Genomic DNA, 22,610 nt, shown 5'->3' on the forward strand with positions numbered 1-22,610 from the left:
ATGACGCTAAAACGTAAGCGCGCAGCCTCCTACGCGTAGCGACCGTCCCTGCCTCTGGGAGTTGAAGTTTCCCGGGGAAGACTCGCGAGCTGTATCAAGATCATTAAGAGAAGGCTTTGTGTTGGTGTTCCCGGTTCCCTGACAACTCCTGAGCTCGGTAAGTCTCCTGGTACTGCGGCTGGCCCTTGCCTCCCCTCTGGTCTCCTTTGGGCGCAAAAGGGGCTCTGGTAAGTGCCATCCTCGACTAGCATCAGGGCTTCCGGCGGAGAGGGGAGTGGGGCTGTGGAAGCCGCGCCTGGACCCAATTCCCGAAGGAAGTGATGTCAGATAGAGCGCGTCCCCGGCGCCAAGCAGCTCCCTGATTCGCTGGCTGCAGTTTAATCCCTCCTCGAGTGCGGCCGCAGGCGGGTGGTCTAGAGAGGGAGAGTGGGGTGAGGTTCTGCCCACCCCCAGTGGGGCCACCTACGGCCGAGGTTTGTTGGGGGGTCGGGATCTGGTCCTTAGTACGGGAAGAGTGTGAGCTCCCAAAGAATGAAGGGAGAGGGAATTCTGGACTCTGAAGGGTTGGAAAACGAGTTGTGCTTCTGCCACTTGGTGGCTAGAGACCGTGAGCCGTCGCTTTACCTGTTTAAATCGGCCTTACCTCGTTTCTCCAGCGAGGGGCTGACGTGGCTGAGCGCTCTGAAATGTAGAGAGCCCAGGACAGAGTTGCTACAAGTGCTCTTAAGCCCATGGTGGTGGGCCGAGGATGGTTTTTAAGAAGACTGTGTTAACTTGATTTCAGTGAAATATTTTCAGTGTTAAAATGCGGGAATTTTTCTGGAGATATAAAGAGGATAGCATCAGATGACTTTCTCACTTTTTGTTTGGGTTGTTTTGTAATTTCTTCCCCACTCCCTATCCCAGCCAAATCCTCCCAAGGGGCCTGAGAGCTGAACCAAGCGCTTTCGATACTGCCCATCAGGCTGGCGCATTTCAAAAAGGGTATTCTTTCTTTCCCTGTCACTGTCAGGTCATTTAATTTCATTTTGCAGTTCTTCCAACATTCGTTTGTATCTTTCAGGAAGGGAGGCAGTGTCATAAATTATGAAGACTTTATTTAGCCCAATCCATGAAAGTTGGTGGGGTTTTTTATGTTTTATTTTTATTTTTTATTTTGGCAATTCACTGATGTGTGATATCTGTGTTCCCTGCTGGAAGCCGTGCTAAGAAGTGGAAATACAAGGAAGATTGAGACGTTTTTCTTTTTATTTCTTTTTTCTTTTTTTTTTTTTTTTTTGCTTCTTTGTTTCACACCAAATGGGCTTAGTCATCTTTATCCAGTTCTTAGTTTTATCAGATCACCTGATAACCTATTTCTGTGACTAAATGAACCAACCTTTTACAACTTCTGTGTTAAACTAACGTTCACACAAATATTTCTATAATGGCTACAATATATTGTTCTTACATATTTGTTGAACGTGGTTGAATAAACGAAAATGTGCTGTGAGTGTCACTTCTCTGGAGGGAAGAACACAAAACTGGTGTGAGGCTTCTAAACGAGCAAAAAAACTTTAAAAAGCGGGTATACATAGTAAAATGCCATTATTTTATCAGCTAACCTGAACAAGCTAGTACATAGTGAAATGCTTATTGTATGGTATGGGAAGTGGGAGTTGGTACACATCTTTGTATGTAAAGTGTGATGTAAGCAGTAATATATTGGACCTTAAGCTAGCATCATTACTTTTTTATTTCGTGCCTCTCTATATGTAGCTTCTCAAAGCTTAAAAAAAATTCACTTGCTGCAGTGCATTTTCTTAATTGCGAATAGCTTTAAAAATAATGATGATAAAGTCGACCAGTTCATGACCTTTCTTTGCATATGATAGCCTGTTTAAAAACATTAGTATGCAATGATAGGCCAAGTTAAAATTAACTTAGACTTCTTAGATAGGAAGGGCAAAAGCTCCCCCTGGTGTACATGCGAGCTGTAAAACATTGCTATCCATATATTGCTTTTTAAAAATTTTCACATTATAGAGCCAATCAACACTTGCAGCTTTTTTAACAGAATGAAGAACTAGCACAAAACAATGCCACTATGAACAGAAATGTTCTCCTTTGGAATATTTTTTTTTAAATGTTAATGTTTACTTATTTTTGAGAGCGCGCACGCGAGAGAGAGAGAGAGAGAGAGAGAGAGAGACATGGAGTGTGAGTGGGGGAGGGGCAGAGAGAGAGAAGGACACACAGAATCTGAAGCAGGCTCCAGGCTCTGAGCTGTCAGCACAGAGCCTGATGCAGGGCTCGAACTCATGAACTGCGAGATCATGACCTGAGCTGAAGTTAGATGTTTAACCAACCCAGCCACCCATGTGCCCCCTCCTTTGTAATATTAATCATTGTTTCATGAAGAAAGCAATTTGTCTCCTGTGGATTTTAATTGTGCTTTTAAGTTTACAGGTTTAGCTTACTGGGCAGGTCTAGCTTACGTTTTTTCTACCATGTATTGTTTTGCATATATGCATTGCTGGCTTTTATTTAATGCACTATGTATGGAAAGGAAGTAAAAATGATTCTAGGAATCACAATATATATTCTAAAATTTTCTTCTAATTTTTTTGAGCTTACTGAGTTTCCCCTGTCTCCTGTTTCTTAAGCTGAATGCTTATTTTACAGCTTTTTAAAAACACTCTTTAATGAACGCACTCAAGGTTATACATTTATTTTCAGTTAACTTTTTGCTTGTATTTCTCTCATCCTGTTATTCAAGTCTTTTAACTGTTCTGACATATTTTGTCATTCTAGTTCTCTGAATTCTGAGATTGTCATGATGTCTTCTAATTCATCCATTACCTCTTGGATTCCAGGTAATCTGGAGTTTATCTCATCTGTTGAAATTTTTATATCTTAATTTCCTAGTTTCCAAATAGGTTCTTCTTCATGGATTTTGGTTTTGATTTTTTTATGCCTGCTTTTGTGTTCCAATTTCCTGTATTGTTTTTATGATTCTTATTCATCTGACCTCTGAAAGATTCCAACCAGACTTATTTTAAAGTCATTTTCACATTGTGCTATTATTTTCAATTTGCGAAGAGTGAATTTGTCTCCTGATGTTGATTTTATTGTTTTTTTTTTTTTTCCTCATCATTTCTCTCTTTTTCTAACTTTGCATAGTTCTCTTGAATGGAATTATCACTTCTCTCCCAACCATCTCTCTATCTACTGGTGATTCTGTGGTTGCTTCTACCCATGGCCCTGTTCAGTGCTTCATTCCACAGCACAGCTTACATAGGTGGGTTAGAATTCCGATCCTGTAGTGTTCTTTTTATTTATTTATTTAATTTATTGATTTTGAGAGAGAGAGATTAAGTGTGCACTGGGAAGGGGCAGAGAGAGAAGGAGAGAGAGAATCCCAAGCTGATAGTGTGGAGCCTGATGCGGGCTCGAACTCATGAGCCGTGAGATCATAACCTGAACCAAAGTCAGATGCTTAACCAACTGAGCCACCCAGGCACCCCCTAATCCTGTAGGGTTCTGAGTTTATATGTCATCGCATGGTTTGGCCCTTGTTGTAGCCAAGAAGCCGTGTCTACTTCCGTCACATTTCCCCCAAGTACTCAGTGTGGTATAAGCCATTATTAGTCTAAATTTCACCTGTTTTCAGACTTTTTTCATGGAAAGAGGAACCCCACCCCCGACACTAGTTTAAGGGTTCATCTTCAACTAGCTCCTGTCTTTCTCCCATCTTCTTTAAAGCTAGGAAAACTCCCAGCTGTCTTTACACAGCAGACCCAGCAGGAACAATATCTGTTCTAGTTCTTGTTTTTGGTTTTGAGAGAGGCTATACCTTTTTTGTCTCCCCTTTTTATATTTTATCTAATATTGTCATGTATTTCAAGATTGAGAGACGGGGTATCTTAAAACATGAACTTCTGGCAACTATCTCTAGGAAGTCTGTCCCATTTTTATATTCAGTGGCATAGGAATAGAACTAGAGCTATTTTTTGTCTTCTTTCAGTGACACAGTGTTCTCAGAGCCCTCCCACAGCAGGGTTGAAACAACACAGCTCTTTTACATTCCTTGGAAACCCTCATTTTCTAAATAAGATTTTGGATTTCTGGGAGAGTAGAGTTGGATGTGGGTTTGAATCTTAGCTCCATCATTTCATTTGTCTATTCGTTGTCTATTCATTCAGCAAGTATTTTGAGAACATGCTTTGTCCTAGATTTGTTCTAGGTGCCTTATTTCTTGGGAATTATTTAGTAGTTTTGTAATTTGGGGCATTCTTTCTTTGTAATTTGTAATTCTTTCTTTGCAAAGTAGGCATGATACTATCTACTTCACTGGTTTGTTTTAAGGATTAAATTAGATAATACATTCTTTGCTTAGCACAGTATTTAATAAATGTTCATCATAACCACTTTCATTAATTTTTAAAATCCTTTGTGATATAGTCACTCATTTATTTATTCCACAAATTTATAATAAGCATCTAGTAAGTGCCAGGCACTGTGTTGGTAATGTAATTAATGTGGCAATGTAATGTTAGGTAAAAGCAGACATCATCCATGCCCATAGGCAGTTTCCAGTGTAAAATCAAATTTGGGTTGTCATTTCTAGGAGATACTTCCCCCAAACTAAGGATACTGTTTGGTTCGTGGTATAAGGAAAACTTGTGAACTCTCACTTGGATTACCAGATGATTCTTTACCTTTAGTAATTTGTGACCTAGCAAAATGTTAGGGCTTTTGCTGTAGCCCCTAAAGCACACGTCTTAAAATTCATCTTTCAGTCAAAAGTTGGTAAACTTTGTGTTTGCTTAATTATCCCCAGGTATCCTGTTACAACATTGTACTTTTAAAGAAAGCAAGAACCATATAATAAAGCTACTGTTCATATTATGTTCTGCAAAGGTTTAGTCCTTTCCTTTTTCTGAATTGTAAGGATTTTTCTCTTAGATACTAGCTTTTCTGCACAGACTTGTTAGCTGTCTCTTTAAGAAGGAATAATCATAGAATTTTTTTAAGGCCAAGAGAACATTTGTAAGCCTTATGCTTTGTCTTTGGTAGGGACAAGTAAATAATTTTTTAAGCTGTGGTGTTCGTAATCTATTAAAGAAAAGAAATCTCAGTACTTCTAGCCCTTTCCTAATCTGAAGGTAAGTTCATTTCTAGACATAGATATAAAGATGTGGGTTGTTAATCCAATTAAAAATGTTTGAGATGGTTCTAAGTATTCCGTGACTGATTATAGGATCATCTTACATATTGTTTTTTAGCCATAACTAATATGGATATCTGTAATTACATATTTACAATGAAATATACTGAGAGGCAACCAAATTTGTTTTCTGCACTGTCCAAAGTATATAAATCTACAGCATACCTTTTGTCAAAAATCATGTGAGTGTACACCCAGATAATGAAAGTAACATGTCCCTTGCACTGTAGCATTAATGACAACTAAAAAAAAGTGCTTCCAATCGCTTTTTTAAAAACATTTTTTCTTTTATAAAACAATATATTTTTATTATATAAAATACAGAAAATGCAAAAAACCATTGGTAAGAATTAAATATGTTTGTGTGTATTCTCTTTAAAACAAAGTTGGACATAATGTACATATTGTTTCTATTTTTTTACTTAGCCATTTCCTTTTATCACTAAATAATTTTGGGAAACATGCTTAGTATTCCCAGCCCATGTTATAGATGAACTGTAATTTATTTACAGCCACCTTTTGCTAACATTGAAGTAATTTCTAGTATTTCATTGTTAAAAATTACATACCCTTTTGCATTAATTTTGTGTATATTTCTCATCTATTTACAGAGATTTATTCTAAGGAAATAAATTACCAGGTCAAAGGGTATCATGGCATTTTAAAGTCAGATCTGTGTACCTTCTGGAAAAATTGTGCTGTGACCACAAATAGTAAATGCAAACACCTCATTTCAATTTCATCAAATGATCTTTGCCAGTAAATGACATTCAATTGTCTAAATTTATATTTTTATTCATTATTGATATGACTTAATTTTAATCACATCTATTGGTCATTTTTTTTTTTTACTTTGTGTGTGTGTGTGTGTGTGTGTGTGTGTGTGTGTGTGTGTGTGTAAATCACCTATTCATGTCAAAAGTTGCTTTTCAGTTTTTTCAGAGGCATCACATAATGTCCTCTGAAACATTGCCAGCATTTATTGAGTCTTCTAATGTTGAAAGAAAGCAAAGCTTAAGTGAAGAACAAGAGAAGAGCCAGAAGCCAAGATTAGGTGAAGGATTTGAACAAATATCTAAACGACAAATGAAGAAGCTAATTAAACAGAAACAATGGGAAGAGCAACGAGAACTCCGCAAGTATGTTTCAAAATGCGTATATGCAACCCCATTCAGGAATGTTGGACTTTGCACAGTCCTGTGACACATCAAAAGTAATTGTGTTAATTAACATTGGGGCTGTGCATGTTGTTAGCCAGCACTGTCCACTGGCTGTTAAAACTGTATGTGTTTCAGTCTTGATGGATTTACACTATAATTTTTCTCACCCAGAACCTATTGTGAGTAGCAGCACAGTTTCTGAAATAACTGACTTAGATGAGGAATATAGTTAGCATCCATGTCCTAGATATAGAACAAAAATAGCCACCTCAGAAAGATCAAATTTGGGCCTAACATTGATTTTGCTAGAAAAGCCATTGTAGGTTTTGGTAAGAGCAGTTCAACTGAAGCTGTTATTGTAGAATGCCAAAATTTATTGAGAGAGAATAAACTATAGTTGATATAGATTATAGAAAAAGCTTTGTAAGGTTTTTTTTTTAACAATTTTACTTTGCTTTTTTCTCTATATTCTATTAATATTCCTTGAAAATTATGTAGGAGAAGAATGATAAAAGTAAAAATTCATTATAGGCCTAAAATTCAGTATTTTATAAAGTCTTACATAAAAGTCACAATAATAAGTGAATTATTAGTAGTAAGAGTTTGTGTAGAAAATATTATATTGTCTTCGCAAATTCATTTTCTATCTAAAGCTTTTAGATGTACTATGTAAAATTGCTGATATTTGATCCACAGAAATGGCTGTTTCATGTGGTTCAACCTGCTAATTTAAAAAAATAGTTGTTTCTTTGTCAGAAGAGTCTTGTAAATGTCTGAATATACGAATAACAACAAAAAGTTTCAATTCCTAATTTTAGACAAAAACGAAAGGAAAAACGCAAGAGAAAACAATTAGAGCGACAATGTCAACTGGAATCGAACTCAGATGGAAACGACAGAAAACGTATTCGAAGAGATGTTGTTCACAGCACACTCCGCCTTATCATTGACTGCAGTTTTGACAGCTTGATGGTATTAAAGGTATCACGAATCATTGTCAGAAAAACTTGTAGGTAAAGTAGGCTGAATAATTCTTGCTTTAATAGGGTATATCACTTGGCTATAAATTTATATGTTAAAATGCATCTTTTTTCTTTTTAAATTTTTTTCTTTTTTTTTTAACTTTATTTTGAGAGAGAGAGAGAGAGAGAATCCCGAGCAGGCTTTGCACCATCAGCTTAGAGCCTGACATGGGGCCCAGTCCCTCAGCTGCAAGATCATGACCTGAGCTGAAATCAAGAGCTGGATGCTTAACTGACTGAGCTACCCAGGCACCCGTTAAGATGCATCTTAAATAAAGTTTTTCAAGATCGTGCCTCCCTAAGTTAAACTAAGCTAATGAAATTATTCTCATTTATATGTATAGAACAGAGACACCATCATTAGATTACAAGACTCACTAACTGCATATAAATCATAGATCCAGGAGTGTTTTTGTTACTTGTTGTAATCAGAAGAAGAAAGTAAGAAATGTGATTGGTAGATGGAATTATTTCTTATATAGTAGTTTGAGAAAACTGGTTGTCTGAACAATGCTAGTGAATGCTTTACTTACTTTCCAAGCCATTAGTAAGTTATGCAAATAGCAGTAGTATTGCTCTACCAGTTTTTTTTTCCTTTTGTTGTCTCTTAAGAAGAGTAAATGTCATCATGAATTAGCATTTTAAGTGGATACAGAATTGAAATTATTGGTCACTTATAGGGTATTTACTTCATAGTAATTATTTTGTTAGTAAGTACAGAAGTTGAATAGAAAAGATCAGAAAGGACCTGTATTTCAAGAGAAAAAAACGTACCTTTCGAGTCATCTCTTCGGCTTATTCTATTCCACTAAGATTGTGGCGTGACCATAGATGATTTTCAAAATGCTGCTTTAAAAATGGCACTTTTTTATAGGACATTAAGAAGCTTCATAAGCAGATTCAACGGTGTTATGCGGAAAATCGACGAGCACTGCATCCTGTGCAGGTATGTTTGAAGAATTTAAAACAGATTCCAGCTTCTTTTTTTTTTTTTTTTTTTTTTTTTAATATATGAAGTTTATTGTCAAATTTGGTTTCCATACAACACCCAGTGCTCATCCCAAAAGGTGCCCTCCTCAATACCCATCGCCCACCCTTCCCTCCCTCCGACCCCCCATCAACCCTCAGTTTGTTCTCAGTTTTTAAGGGTCTCTTATGCTTTGGCTCTCTCCCACTCTAACCTCTTTTTTTAAATTTTTTTCCTTCCCCTCCCCCATGGGTTTCTGTTAAGTTTCTCAGGATCCACATAAGAGTTAAAACATATGGTATCTGTCTTTCTCTGTATGGCTTATTTCACTTAGCATCACACTCTCCAGTTCCATCCATGTTGCTACAAAGGGCCATATTTCATTCTTTATCATTGTCATGTAGTACCCCATTGTGTATATAAACCACAATTTCTTTATCCATTCATCAGTTGATGGACATTTAGGCTCTTTCCATAATTTGCCTATTGTTGAGAGTGCTGCTATAAACATTAGGGTACAAGTGCCCCTATGCATCAGCACTCCTGTATCCCTTGGGTAAATTCCTAGCAGTGCTATTCCTGGGTCATAGGGTAGGTCTATTTTTAATTTTTTGAGGAAGCTCCACACTGTTTTCCAGAGCGGCTGCACCAATTTGCATTCCCACCAACAGTGCAAGAGGGTTCCCGTTTCTCCACATCCTCTCCAGCATCTATAGTCTCCTGATTTGTTCATTTTGGCCACTGACTGGCGTGAGGTGATATCTGAGTGTGGTTTTGATTTGTATTTCCCTGATAAGGAGCGACGTTGAGCATCTTTTCATGTGCCTGTTGGCCATCTGGGTGTCTTCTATTGAGAAATGTCTATTCATGTTTTCTGCCCATTCTTCACTGGGTTATTTGTTTTTCGGGTGTGGAGTTTGGTGAGCTCTGTATAGATTTTGGATACTAGCCCTTTGTCCGATATGTCATTTGCAAATATCTTTTCCCATTCCGTTGGTTGCCTTTTAGTTTTGTTGGTTGTTTCCTTTGCTGTGCAGAAGCTTTTTATCTTCATAAGGTCCCAGTAGTTCATTTTTGCTTTTAATCGCCTTGCCTTTGGGGATGTGTCAAGTAAGAAATTGCTACGGCTGAGGTCAGAGAGGTCTTTTCCTGCTTTCTCCTCTAGGGTTTTGATGGTTTCCTGTCTCACATTCAGGTCCTTTATCCATTTTGAGTCTATTTTTGTGAATGGTGTGAGAAAGTGGTCTAGTTTCAACCTTCTGCATGTTGCTGTCCAGTTCTCCCAGCACCATTTGTTAAAGAGACTGTCTTTTTTCCATTGGATGTTCTTTCCTGCTTTGTCAAAGATTACTTGGCCATATGTTTGTGGGTCTAATTCTGGGGTTTCTATTCTATTCCATTTGTTGATGTGTCTGTTTTTGTGCCAATACCATGCTGTCTTGATGATGACAGCTTTGTAGTAGAGGCTAAAGTCTGGGATTGTGATGCCTCCTGCTTTGGTCTTCTTCAAAATTCCTTTGGCTATTCGGGGCCTTTTGTGGTTCCATATGAATTTTAGGATTGCTTGTTCTAGTTTCGAGAAGAATGCTGGTGCAATTTTGATTGGGATTGCATTGAATGAGTAGATAGCTTTGGGTAGTATTGACATTTTGACAATATTTATTCTTCCAATCCATGAGCAGGGAATGTCTTTCCATTTCTTTATATCTTCTTCAATTACCTTCATAAGCTTTCTATAGTTTTCAGCATACAGATCTTTTACATCTTTGGTTAGATTTATTCCTAGGTATTTTATGCTTCTTGGTGCAATTGTGAATGGGATCAGTTTCTTTGTCTTTTTGTTGCTTCATTATTAGTGTAAAAGAATGCAACTGATTTCTGTACATGATTTCTGTACATTGATCCTGCAACTTTGCTAAATTCATGTATCAGTTCTAGCAGACTTTTGGTGGAGTCTGTCGGGTTGTCCATGTATAATATTATGTCATCTGCAAAAAGTGGAAAGCTTAACTTCATCTATGCCAATTTTGATGCCTTTGATTTCCTTTTGTTGTCTGATTGCTGATGCTAGAACTTCCAACACTATGTTAAACAACAGTGGTGAGAGTGGACATCCCTGTCGTGTTCCTGATCTCAGGGACAAAGCTCTCAGTTTTTCCCCATTGAGGGTGATGTTAGCTGTGGGCTTTTCATAAATGGCTTTTATGATCTTTAAGTATGTTCCTTCTATCCCAACTTTCTTGAGGGTTTCTATTAAGAAAGGTTGCTGAATTTTGTCAAAGGCCTTTTCTGCATCGATTGACAGGATCATATGGTTCTTATCTTTTCTTTTATTAATGTGATGTATCACATTGATTGATTTGCGAATGTTGAACCAGCCCTGCATCCCAGGAATGAATCCCACTTGATCATGGTGAATAATTCTTTTTATATGCTGTTGAATTCGATTTCTTAGTATCTTATTGAGAATTTTTGCATCCATATTCATCAGGGATCTTGGCCTGTAGTTCTCTTTTTTCACTGGGTCTCTGTCTGGTTTAGGAATCAAAGTAATGCTGGCTTCATAGAATGAGTCTGGAAGTTTTCCTTCCCTTTCTATTTTTTGGAATAGCTTGAGAAGGATAGGTATTATCTCTGCTTTAAATGTCTGGTAGAACTCCCCTGGGAAGCCATCTGGTCCTGGACTCTTATTTGTTGGGAGATTTTTGATGACTGATTCAATTTCTTTGCTGGTTATGGGTCTGTTCAAGGTTTCTATTTCTTCCTGTTCAAGTGTTGGGAGTGCGTGGGTGTTTAGGAATTTGTCCATTTCTTCCAGGTTGTCCAGTTTGTTGGCATATAATTTTTCATAGTATTCCCTGATAATTGCTTGTATTTCTGAGGGATTGGTTGTAATAATTCCATTTTCATTCATGATTTCGTCTATTTGGGTCCTCTCCCTTTTCTTTTTGAGAAGCCTGGCTAGAGGTTTATCAATTTTGTTTATTTTTTCAAAAAACCAACTCTTGGTTTCGTTGATCTGCTCTACAGTTTTTTTAGATTCTATATTGTTTATTTCTGTTCTGATCTTTATTATTTTTCTTCTTCTGCTGGGTTTAGGCTGTCTTTGCTGTTCTGCTTCTATTTCCTTTAGGTGTGCTGTTAGATTTTGTATTTGGGATTTTTCTTGTTTCTTGAGATAGGCCTGGATTGCAATGTATTTTCCTCTCAGGACTGCCTTCGCTGCATCCCAAAGCATTTGGATTGTTGTATTTTCATTTTTGTTTGTTTCCATATATTTTTTAATTTCTTCTCTAATTGCCTGGTTGACCCACTCATTCTTTTAGTAGGGTGTTCTTTAACCTCCATGCTTTTGGAGGTTTTCCAGACTTTTTCCTGTGGTTGATTTCAAGCTTCATAGCATTGTGGTCTGAAAGTATGCATGGTATGATTTCAATTCTGGTAAACTTATGGAGGGCTGTTTTGTGACCCATTATGTGATCTATCTTGGAGAATGTTCCATGTGCACTCGAGAAGAAAGTATATTCTGTTGCTTTGGGATGCAGAGTTCTAAATATATCTGTCAAGTCCATCTGATCCAATATATCATTCAGGGCCCTTGTTTCTTTATTGACCTGGGTCTAGATGATCTATCCATTTCTGTAAGTGGAGTGTTAAAGTCCCCTGCAATTACCACTTTCTTATCAATAAGGTTGCTTATGTTTGTGAGTAATTGTTTTATATATTTGGGGGCTCCTGTATTCGGTGCATAGACATTTATAATCGTTAGCTCTTCCTGATGGATAGACCCTGTGATTATTATATAATGCCCTTCTTCATCTCTTGTTACAGCCTTTAATTTAAAGTCTAGTTTGTCTGATATAAGTATGGCTACTCCAGCTTTCTTTTGACTTCCAGTGGCATGATAAATAGTTCTCCATCCCCTCACTCTCAATCTGAAGGTGTCCTCAGGTCTAAAATGAGTCTCTTGTAGACAGCAAATAGATGGGTCTTGTTTTTGTATCCGTTCTGATACCCTATGTCTTTTGGTTGGAGCATTTACTCCATTTACATTCAGTGTTATTATAGAAAGATACGGGTTTAGAGTCATTGTGATGTCCATAGGTTTCATGCTTGTAGCGATGTCTCTGGTACTTTGTTTCACAGGATCCCCCTTAGGATCTCTTGTAGGGCTGGTTTAGTGGTGACGAATTCCTTCAGTTTTTGTTTGTTTGGGAAGACCTTTATCTCTCCTTCTAGTCTGAATGACAGACTTGCTGGATAAAGGATTCTCGGCTGCATATTTTTTCTGTTCATCACATTGAAGATCTCCTGCCATTCCTTTCTGGCCTGCCAATTTTCAGTAGAGAGATCTGTCAAGAGTCTTATAGGTCTCCCTTTATATGTTAGAGCACGTTTATCTCTAGCTGCTTTCAGAATTTTCTCTTTATCCCTGTATTTTGCCAGTTTCACTATGATATGTCGTGCAGAAGATCGATTCAAGTTACATCTGAAGGGAGTTCTCTGTGCCTTTTGGATTTCAGTGCCTTTTTTCTTCCACAGATCCGGGAAGTTCTCAGCTATGATTTCTTGAAGTACACCTTCAGCACCTTTCCCTCTCTCTTCCTCCTCTGGGATACCAATTATGCGTAGATTATTTCTCTTTAATGCATCACTTAGTTCTCTAATTTTCCCCTCATACTCCTGAATTTTTTTTATCTCTTTCTCAGCTTTTTCTTTTTCCATAATTTATCTTCTAGTTCGCCTATTCTCTCCTCTGCCTCTTCAACCCGAGCCGTGGTTGTCTCCTTTTATTTTGCAGCTCATTGATAGCATTTTTTAGCTCCTCCTGGCTGTTCCTTAGTCCCTTGATCTCTGTAGCAATAGATTCTCTGCTGTCCTTTCCACTGTTTTCAAGCCCAGCGATTAATTTTATGACTATTATTCTAAATTTACTTTCTGTTATATTGTTTAAATCATTTTTGACCATTTCCTTAGCTGTTGTTATTTCTTGGACATTTTTCTGAGGGGAATTCTTTTGATTCGTCATTTTGGATAGTCCCTGGAGTGGTGCGGGACTTCGGGGCACTTCCCCTGTGCTGTCTTGAATAACTGGAGTTGGTGGGTGGGGCCGCAGTCAGACCTGATGTCTGCCCCCAGCCCACCGCTGGGGCCACAGTCAGACTGGTGTGTGCCTTCTCTTCCCCTCTCCTAGGGGCGGGATTCACTGTGGGGTGGTATGGTCCGTCTGGGCTACTTGCACACTGCCAGGCTTGTGGTGCTGGGGATCTGGCGTATTAGCTGAGGTGGATGGGCAAGGTGCACAGGGGCGGGAGGGGCAGGCTCAGCTTGCTTTTCCTTTGGAGATCCGCTTCGGGAGGGGCCCTGCGGCACCGGGAGGGAGTCAGACTCGCCGGAGTGATGGATCCGCAGAATCACAGTGTTGGGTGTTTGCTCGGTGCAAGCAAGTTCCCTGGCAGGAACTGGTTCCCTTTGGGATTTTGGCTGGGGGATGGGTGAGGGAGATGGCGCTGGCGAGCAACTTTGTTTCCTGCCAAGCTGCGCTCTGTCTTCCGGGGCTCAACAACTCTCCCTCCCATTGTCCTCCAGCCCTCCCGTTCTCGGAGCAGAGCTGTTAGCTTATAACCTTCCAGATGTCAAGTCCCACTTGCTGTCAGAACACGCTCCGTCCGGCCCCTCCACTTTTATGAGCCAGACTCGGGGGCTCTGCTTGGCCGGCGGGCCGCCCCTCCGCCGCGGCTCCCTCCCGCCAGTCCATGTAGCGAGCAACGCCTCTCCCCCCTTCCTACCCTCTTCCGTGGGCCTCTCGTCTGCGCTTGGCTCCGGAGACTCCGTTCTGCTAGTCTTCTGGCGGTTTTCTGGGTTATTTAGGCAGGTGTAGGTGGAATCTTAGTGATCAGCAGGACACACGGTGAGCCCAGCGTCCTCCTACGCCACCATCTTCCCAGGATCCCTCCAGTTTCCTTTTATAACTTACTTGGGAAAAGGCATAGATAATCCCAATTGCCTTTTCAAAAAATCTTACAGATACTTTTCATTAGAGAACAAAATGCCTATTTGAAAAATGTTTTAATTTTCTACAAAACTAAAATAGTTTAAACATTTTTCCACATGTCAGTCTTAGTCAAACGATGCATAGTGATGGTGTTTTCTACACATTGACCTCACTCCTGTGTAGTTGAACATCTTCATTAAAGGATATATATTTTTTTTCATACCTGTTTCTCCACTCTCAATTCCTTCCCTCTCAGGAAGTGAGGGAACTGTCCGGGTTGATGTGTACCATGGTACCGGTTGGGGAAGTTGCTTCTACCTAAAGGATTTTGAGTCCGTGATTGTTTTGAAAGGTACTTCCTTAGGCTAATTGGCTGCTGTTAAGAGTAGATAGGGTCTTTTTCTTACCCTATCTACTCTTGATTTGAATTCCAGGTGACCTAAATATTAACACTGGCTCACTGATGTTAAGAACCAGAAACTCTTAGTCTATTTTTGGTTAGATATTTGCTTTCTATCAAGTGATAGTGTTTTTATATTTTTACATTTTATACTTTTCTCACCCTTGGTTAGACTTGAAATAGGTGTCAGGGTTTAGAATCAAAGGGAAATTATGAAGACTTTGGACTCATGAAAAAACAGTGGTGGCAAAAGAAAGTGAATGAAAACTTGACACGGAAACAGGGAGTTTGCCGAAAAGTGATCATTAAGGGAGAGTCCAAAGATAGCAGTTGGAAAATGGGATAAAAATGTAGGTGGAATACTTAAAGTAGTGGGTTATGAGAAACATAAAACATGTCACTTGTAGCAGACATTTATTCTTATATGTTTAAAGCATGTCACGAGCTTATTTTTTTTCTAGAATGAATATATTTTATGTTTCATCGATGATCAGATGGGTATAGAAGAGAAATAACATATTGGACTTCAATAGTCATTTGCTCTTTCTTTCTGTGTCTACCAATCTATCAGTTTTACTTGACAAGCCATGGAGGCCAGTTGAAAAAGAACATGGATGAAAATGACAAAGGATGGGTCAACTGGAAGGTGATTAAAATAGATTAACATAATTCTAAGTATTTTTATGCTTAAAGGTCTACATTTTTACCTAAATTCTACATAATATCAGCAAATATAGGAGTCAACAAGTCTCCAAAAGCTTTATATCACTGTTGCTAAGTCTAATGTTACTAATGAGAGAAGCTAAAGAAACTGAAATGCCTGTTCGTATCTGTTCTCATTAAATCTCACTTATTTTACCGCCAACTTTAAAACAAATTTTTTAAAGCAGGAAGAATTTTAAAGGTCTTTGTACAATCTCTACCTAGCAAACTGGCTATACATTATTTATGAGTGAAATAACTTTAAAATTTGGGAATGTACTTGTATTCTGTTTCTTCTAACTCTGTGCCATCCCATATGGTGTCCACCATCCACATGTGGATATTGAGTTCTTGAAATGTGACTGGTCTGAATTGAGATGTACTGTAAATGTGAAATATACATTGGATTTAAAAGACAGTACAAAAAAGAGAATTAAAATACCTGCTCAAAATTTAAAAAGTATATATATATATATGTATATATATATTTATATCTCGAAGCGATAACATTGGATATATTATGTTAGGTGCAATGTATTAAAATTAATTTCACCTATTTTCTTTTTTTTTAATGTGGCTACTAGAAGATTTAAAATTACATATGTGGCTCAAATTTGTTTTTTCTATTGGACTAAACCATTCTCATTTGCAAAGATGACTAATAGATTGGCTTTAGTACCAATCCCTGAGGAACCTTACCCTATTCAGAGAAGTACTAGGTTATTCCTATTTTTTTTTTCTTTCTCAAAACCAGTTTTTACTGTGAAAAACTTTCCCTCTCACACTCACTGATCCCATAATGACTATTTATTTTGATAATAGCCTATAGTGTAAAACATTTTCAGAAGCTTTCCTAAGTTTTAAAGTACAATATATTTACCAAGTTTTATTATATTCATGCCTATTTTCCTAAGAAATAAGATAATTGAAATAGGCATACTTTCACTTATTTTGTGGCTTGTTAAGTTTATTATATACACCATCGGTTTTCTAGAGACTTGGGAGATCACTGGTCTCTACTGAGGTCTCTCTAGGGGCCCTTATTAAGCATAGCGATCAAATTTATAATACCATTTTCCAGAAAAGTGGCTATTTATTACCTAGCAGGATATAAATTTTAGGTGAGACGTTTCCTTCATTTTTTCTTTAAAAATAATTTCTTTAAACATTTTAAAATGCCATCTGCATCTGAATTTGGTGATGCATCATCCCTTATTCCATGAATGTAGTTTGCAAAATTTTGACTGCCAACTGTAGTTCAGTCTCGTACTTCTGACCTGATAATTTTGGTGAAGAAGATTTCTACTGTGTATCTTTGTAGAAACAGATGCATGGAATTTATTAAATCTATTAGCCATTTCCTTTTGATGATTCATGCAGATGGAGAGGAAGTAATTGGAAAAGGCATTTTTTGGTTGGAGAACAGGTTGAGCAGATATGTGACCAAAAAAATGCTTTTTTTTTTTTTGGAACAGAAATAAATTGAGAAAGCTAGGTTAGTGCCATATTCAGGAAAGCATCACTAGGTAAAGGGATTTAAGTTTTATCCTATAGGTAAAGATAAAACATTGAAAGTAGGGTTTTTAGGAAGTGAGTCTGCCATCACTCACTTATGGAAGTGAATCAGAGGGATCTGAAGCTAGAGACAGGGAACAGTAGGAGCCACCTTAAATAATTGAGATGTAAGGTGGTAAGGAATGGAAGTGGTAGGTTTTCAATAATACATTGTAAAATATTGTTTTATACTTCATATGCTTCTGGGTGACTTTGTTTAAGGAAAAGAAAATAATATCTTTTAGCCCATTTTCACAAAATCCTATTAATTAATATCTTTATCCTTACATCTTAAAGGATATCCACATCAAACCAGAGCATTATAGTGAATTTATAAAGAAAGAAGACCTAATTTATCTTACATCAGACTCACCTAATGTACTGAAGGAATTAGATGAATCAAAGGCCTATGTGATTGGAGGGTTAGTAGACCACAACCATCACAAGGTACTGTTAAGTTTTTATTTTTGTGTTTGCTTATACTTAAAATTGATACACCAATTTTTGATAATAACAATAGTACTGATAACTGATCATTATTGACTGCCTACTGTATATTTCAGTCGTCTTTCGCAAAGAAATCATTTCACATATATGACTAGTTTGTTTAATCCTCCCTACAACACAGTGAGGTCAGTGCTATTCTCTACATTTTACAGATAAGGAACTGGAGGCACAGAGAAACTCAGTCTAAAATCAATAGTAGGTGATAAAGCAGATATTTGAAACCAGACAGATTGTTCCAGAGCCCACATGCTTAAACAATATGTTGTATTGATAGTAGATGCTGCTCCTGATCAGTTTCTAGGCTACTGGTAAAATTTATAACAATTTACACCAAAACGTATACCAGAATGCTAATACGAATCTTTTAATATATAATTTTAATGGGATGTGTTTTATTTTCTCTTATATTTGTACTTTTGTCTCTTCCACCACCTCCTTACCCTCATTTGGATGAAAAATTAGAAATATACTTTCTAAAAGAAAACATCATGTTGTACTTTGCCAGCTACTTTGCCGCATGCTAAATTCAGCCCATCTCCAGAAAAGACATGTTCACCAAGTGTCAGGTGAAATACTGTCAGCAGGATAATATGAAGTAATTCATCATTCTTCTCTAGTATCGCTCTGAGGTAGAACTGTCTGCAACGTTGGAATAGTTTATATCATCTTGTCCAGTATGGTAGCTATGTGGCTGTTGAGCAGAGAGCCTGTGCGTAGAATGATTGAGAAACTAATCAATTTAAACTTAAGTAGTCACAGTTGTGGCCACAGCAGGGCAGTGCAGCTCTATAGCATTACAGGGAGTTTTTATCAGAATGATCTTTAGCTTTTCAAATTTTTTTCTTAGTGGAAAAATTCTATTTTGTTATTTGTGTACAACCATATTTTTTTCTTTGATGTTGTATGTTTCTCTGAACTACAATGATTTTGTTTTAAAAAATACCTACCTCGGGTGCTTTCATTTGTCCCAAAATATGCAAACTACTGGTTAAGAAATTTAGCTCTTCTTTCTCCTGTACTTTTGGCTACTTGAGTTCTGTTTAGAACCAAGCTTTTAAGGATTTTAATTTTGAGGAGAAAATTTATATTCAACATTTTTTTAATTGACAGGAAAAATAAAATTTATAGGCAATTAAAATTTTTTTTCCATTCAGGTTTTCATTTACTTTGTCTTTGCCATTTGTACCTCTTCCTTTTTTTAAGTTTACTTATTTGTTTTGAGAGAGATACGTAGTGGCAGAGGGGCAGAGAAAGGAGAGAGAATCCCACAAAACCTGGGGCTCGAATTCACAAACCTGTAGGTCATGATGTAAGCTGAAATCAAGAGTCGGATGCTTAACCGACTGAGCCACCCAGGTGCCCCACCGTTTGTGCCCCTTAATGTTATGTAATTGAAACAAAGTTTTATGTTTATAACTTTTACATTCACAAAGTGATGGTGCTTCTCTAGGAATTCAATTTGAGTATTTTAAACTGAGAGAAAGGCAGTGTGGAATAGTGAAAAGCTATTTGAGTCAGAAAGCATGAGCCAGGTCTTCCTATGGTTCTGCCACTGAGGAGCTTTGTGATGGGCAGGGAATGTAATATCTCATTTGTAAAGTGGTTAAAGCAAATGCCGTAAACATTCCTGTTATACTTATTGTCAAAAGAACATTTCCAAATTAGAAGCTAAACACACACACACACACACACACACACACACACACACACTTCATCAAATAATGTTCACTAAAGTCTTTTCTAAAAAGTACTTATTTTGTTGTAGACTTTAAGTTATAATAATCTAATGTTCTAGTCCAAGTTATAGTATCTTTGTTTTAGGGACTCACATATAAACAAGCATCAGATCATGGAATTGATCATGCACAGCTCCCCCTTGGAAATTTTGTGAAGATGAATAGTAGAAAAGTTTTGGCAATTAATCATGGTAAGCTATAAGGGAATTATGAAAATATACCTGAGTAAACAATGTGAAGAATAACATTACCTCTGGATGAGTAGAAAATATACACCTTGCTAGAGACAAAATTGTAAAATGTAATCATTTATAATTTGTTTGAATATAGAAATAATACATGCATATTATAGAACTGAATTAATATGCATTCATATGGAAATGTAGAAAACTAGAAAGAAAAATAAGCTAGAATTTCACTACCCAGAGATACTTAGTATTAACTTTTTGGTGTATTTCCTTCCAGTTCTTTTCCTATGCGTATATAATATTTATTACATAATTGGATTTTTACTCTGTTGCACAAAATGCTATAAATCTGGGGTGTCCCCCCCCACACACATTTATATTTTTCTATGTCATTGAATCATTGTTCATGTCTATGTAATATTCTGTCATCTGAGTATACAATAATGTAACCATTCTATTATTGTTGATTTTTTTTTTCCTTTTTCCTTTTGTAAATAACATTATAGTAGTCTCAGACCTGAGTCGTTGCCTGGAGTTTTGCTTTTTAAGCTTTGTTTAGTAGAGATTTTTGTTAGTACACAACTACTTACCGGGCTCTTTTTATGTGCTAAACACTTTCTCTATAGCAGGCTCTAGGGAATTATAGAAATGATTCAAGCCTTATTGGTTCAAGGAATGAACTTCTTCTAAGACCTTTGATAGATAGTAGAAATTACTTTTCCATAAAGTAATGCAAATTAAGACCTTCAGCAATATATTAAAGTAAGAGTACCTTGAAGACAGTATTTATATTCTTTACCTTTAATGTGAAATTTTTAAAAAAGGTAAGAAAAAAAGAAAGCAAGTAAGGTGCTCCCCAGAGTGACTGTAGGAAAGACAGAAGAAATTTAGATTAATGCTGACCTTTTCTCGTTGTTGTTTTAGTTTTTATGTTAGTACATAAAGGATAAAGAAGTGAAAGGGATTAAGAAGAATAGGAAGGAAATGAAAATGGCTCCTGCCTATTGATTATAATTGACGAAAGATAATGGTAAATCTTTGAGTGTTCATGAACTGAATTAATGAAACGCTAAAGAAGAGCTAACAGGCCTGAGAGACTTGGGGCAAGGAAGTGATACCAACAAAGTAGTTATTAGGACATTTTAATACTCTTAACACAAAAGCAATGTATTTAAAATACAGTATGCAACATTGTGATGCACCTAAGAAACGTACGGAGTTTGTCTTTGTTGCAGTGTTTGAGATTATTCTGGAATATCTGGAAACCAGAGACTGGCAAGAAGCATTTTTTACTATCTTACCCCAACGGAAAGGAGCTGTTCCCACAGACAAAGCCTGTGCAAGTTCTTCACATGACAAGAATTCTGCCAGTGTTGAAGGTGGATTAGACAGTGATTCTAGTGACGAGGAAAATAGCAGAAATGAACTAGATTCACAATATGAAGAAGAAAAGCAGGATAAAGAAAATAGCAGTGAATCTACAGTAAAATCTATACCACACTAATGTCATCTGTTGTTTTTTGTTTTGTTTTTTTAGTTTAAGGAAAACTTAGGAAAAAATGAGGTGCTTCATAGAATACTCTAATTGGAAGAAAATTTTATTTCCTCTTATTTCTGTTGTGAATTTTTAAAACGTTCTTTAGAGCTAAATGATAAAAAGCCCTTATAAGAAAGCATTTTTTTTTGTTTTTGCATAAAATTTAAATGTTTAATTTTTAAAATAGTTTTCTAAGGCTCAAATAACAGTTTCTTGAGAATTTTACTTTTTTGGTAAACCTTCATCCTCTTTTATTTACTGGATTATATTCTTTAGAATGTGCCTTCAAACCTTTCAGTTTTTTTTTTTATGTTTATATCAAGTGTCTCTCTGATTTATTGTCTACTTATTTGTGGAGATAGATATTTATAAATCTCCTGTAAATCTACCAAAACGTTCTAAATGGGAGGTTATCTCCTATTTGCAGCTTTTTTATTCAGTTACTTCAAAGTTACTTCAAAAATAACTCAGTTACTTCAAAGGAATACAGTGATTTTAGGAAGAACTATTAGATTGATAAACTCAACAGTTTATTTCTTTTGCACTATGGAGTTCCTCCTCTGTGATGCCTTTTTGTGGCTCTAAAGCAATCACTAAAGAATTAAGAATCTCTTTAATATGTTTTCTTAATTTCAATAATGGTGGTAAATTATTTCAATTGAAAATTTTAATTTTTCAGGCTAGATTATTTTAAAAGGCTGTTGAGTCTCAATTTTGTTTTATATTTAAAAGGAAACAGCTCTTAGTTATCCTTCCCTTCTATATGTACTTTTATTAAATAAAATATTTGTTGTTCTTAAAGTGAAACAAGTTAACTTTATATGTGCATCTGTCTACTAGCATATAATATGCAATCTAATGTAACTGTATGTTTCTACATATAAGCATGTATGAAAAAAATATATAATTGTATGTATATGTATCTGTCCACAATCATGTATGATTCTTAGTTATTAATGATAACAGGACTGAGTTGCCAAATATCCATATTAATTGCATGAATGGTTGTGTTGAACAACACTAAGAATTTGTATTTTAGAAAGTACAAAAATCTGTAACTAAAAATTTGTATGAGGATATTGGCAAGGGAAGATGGGACTATAAGGAGATGTTTTGTTTTCTACCAGCAAATGTAGAGCAGTTATTTTCAAAGTAGTGATTTTTCTTTGTCACAGCTAAAGTAAGATTTTGGAAGCCTTCACTGAGTTTGGATAAATTAAGTTTCTGTTCTTTTCACCCATTGGCATCTTAAGTTATATACACATTTGGTAGAAAGTTCATTGGATTTAGTATCGATGTTCACTGTCTCTTACTTTTGGTTGCTTTAGTTTAGTAATCTGTTGTAGTCATCCATTTTAAATAAGATCTGTGAGCAAGGTATGTAAATAAAGAAAACCCCCTACTAGTCTAGAAGAGCAAAGCTATGTCTTAAGTTGTATTTCTCAAAGGCATGAAATCCATTTGACTCTTGAAAAGCGTGGGGGTTAGGGGCACCAACCCCCTCACACAGTTGAAAATCCATGTATAACTTTGCCCCAAAACTTAATAACCTACCGTTGACTAGAAGTCTCACTGATAACAAAGAGTGTATTAACACATATTCTATATATGTGTTTTATACTATATTCTTACA

The 22,610-nt window shown here is 36.6% G+C and overlaps 1 protein-coding gene across 5 annotated transcripts; it reads left to right on the forward strand.

Annotated features, from left to right (window-relative positions):
- TRMT10A (tRNA methyltransferase 10A) lies at positions 1-22,397 on the forward strand. Of its 5 annotated transcripts, none has more exons than XM_045472046.1 (9): positions 36-157; positions 2,794-2,855; positions 6,143-6,348; positions 7,188-7,350; positions 8,266-8,337; positions 15,325-15,399; positions 17,307-17,456; positions 19,338-19,443; positions 20,676-22,397. In XM_045472046.1, the coding sequence occupies exons 3-9, from the start codon at positions 6,164-6,166 to the stop codon at positions 20,942-20,944; spliced, it is 1,020 nt and encodes a 339-aa protein (XP_045328002.1). In that variant the 5' UTR covers positions 36-157; positions 2,794-2,855; positions 6,143-6,163; the 3' UTR covers positions 20,945-22,397. The 5 variants fall into 5 exon arrangements, with proteins under 5 accessions (XP_045327979.1, XP_045328012.1, XP_045328002.1 ...); XM_045472034.1 differs by lacking the exon at positions 36-157 and adding an exon at positions 266-473; XM_045472023.1 differs by lacking the exon at positions 2,794-2,855 and having other exon boundaries at positions 1-157.
- The last annotated feature ends 213 nt before the right edge of the window (positions 22,398-22,610 follow it).

Source organism: Leopardus geoffroyi, chromosome B1 (assembly GCF_018350155.1).
Source record: "Leopardus geoffroyi isolate Oge1 chromosome B1, O.geoffroyi_Oge1_pat1.0, whole genome shotgun sequence".
Classification (NCBI taxonomy): Eukaryota; Metazoa; Chordata; class Mammalia; order Carnivora; family Felidae; genus Leopardus; species Leopardus geoffroyi.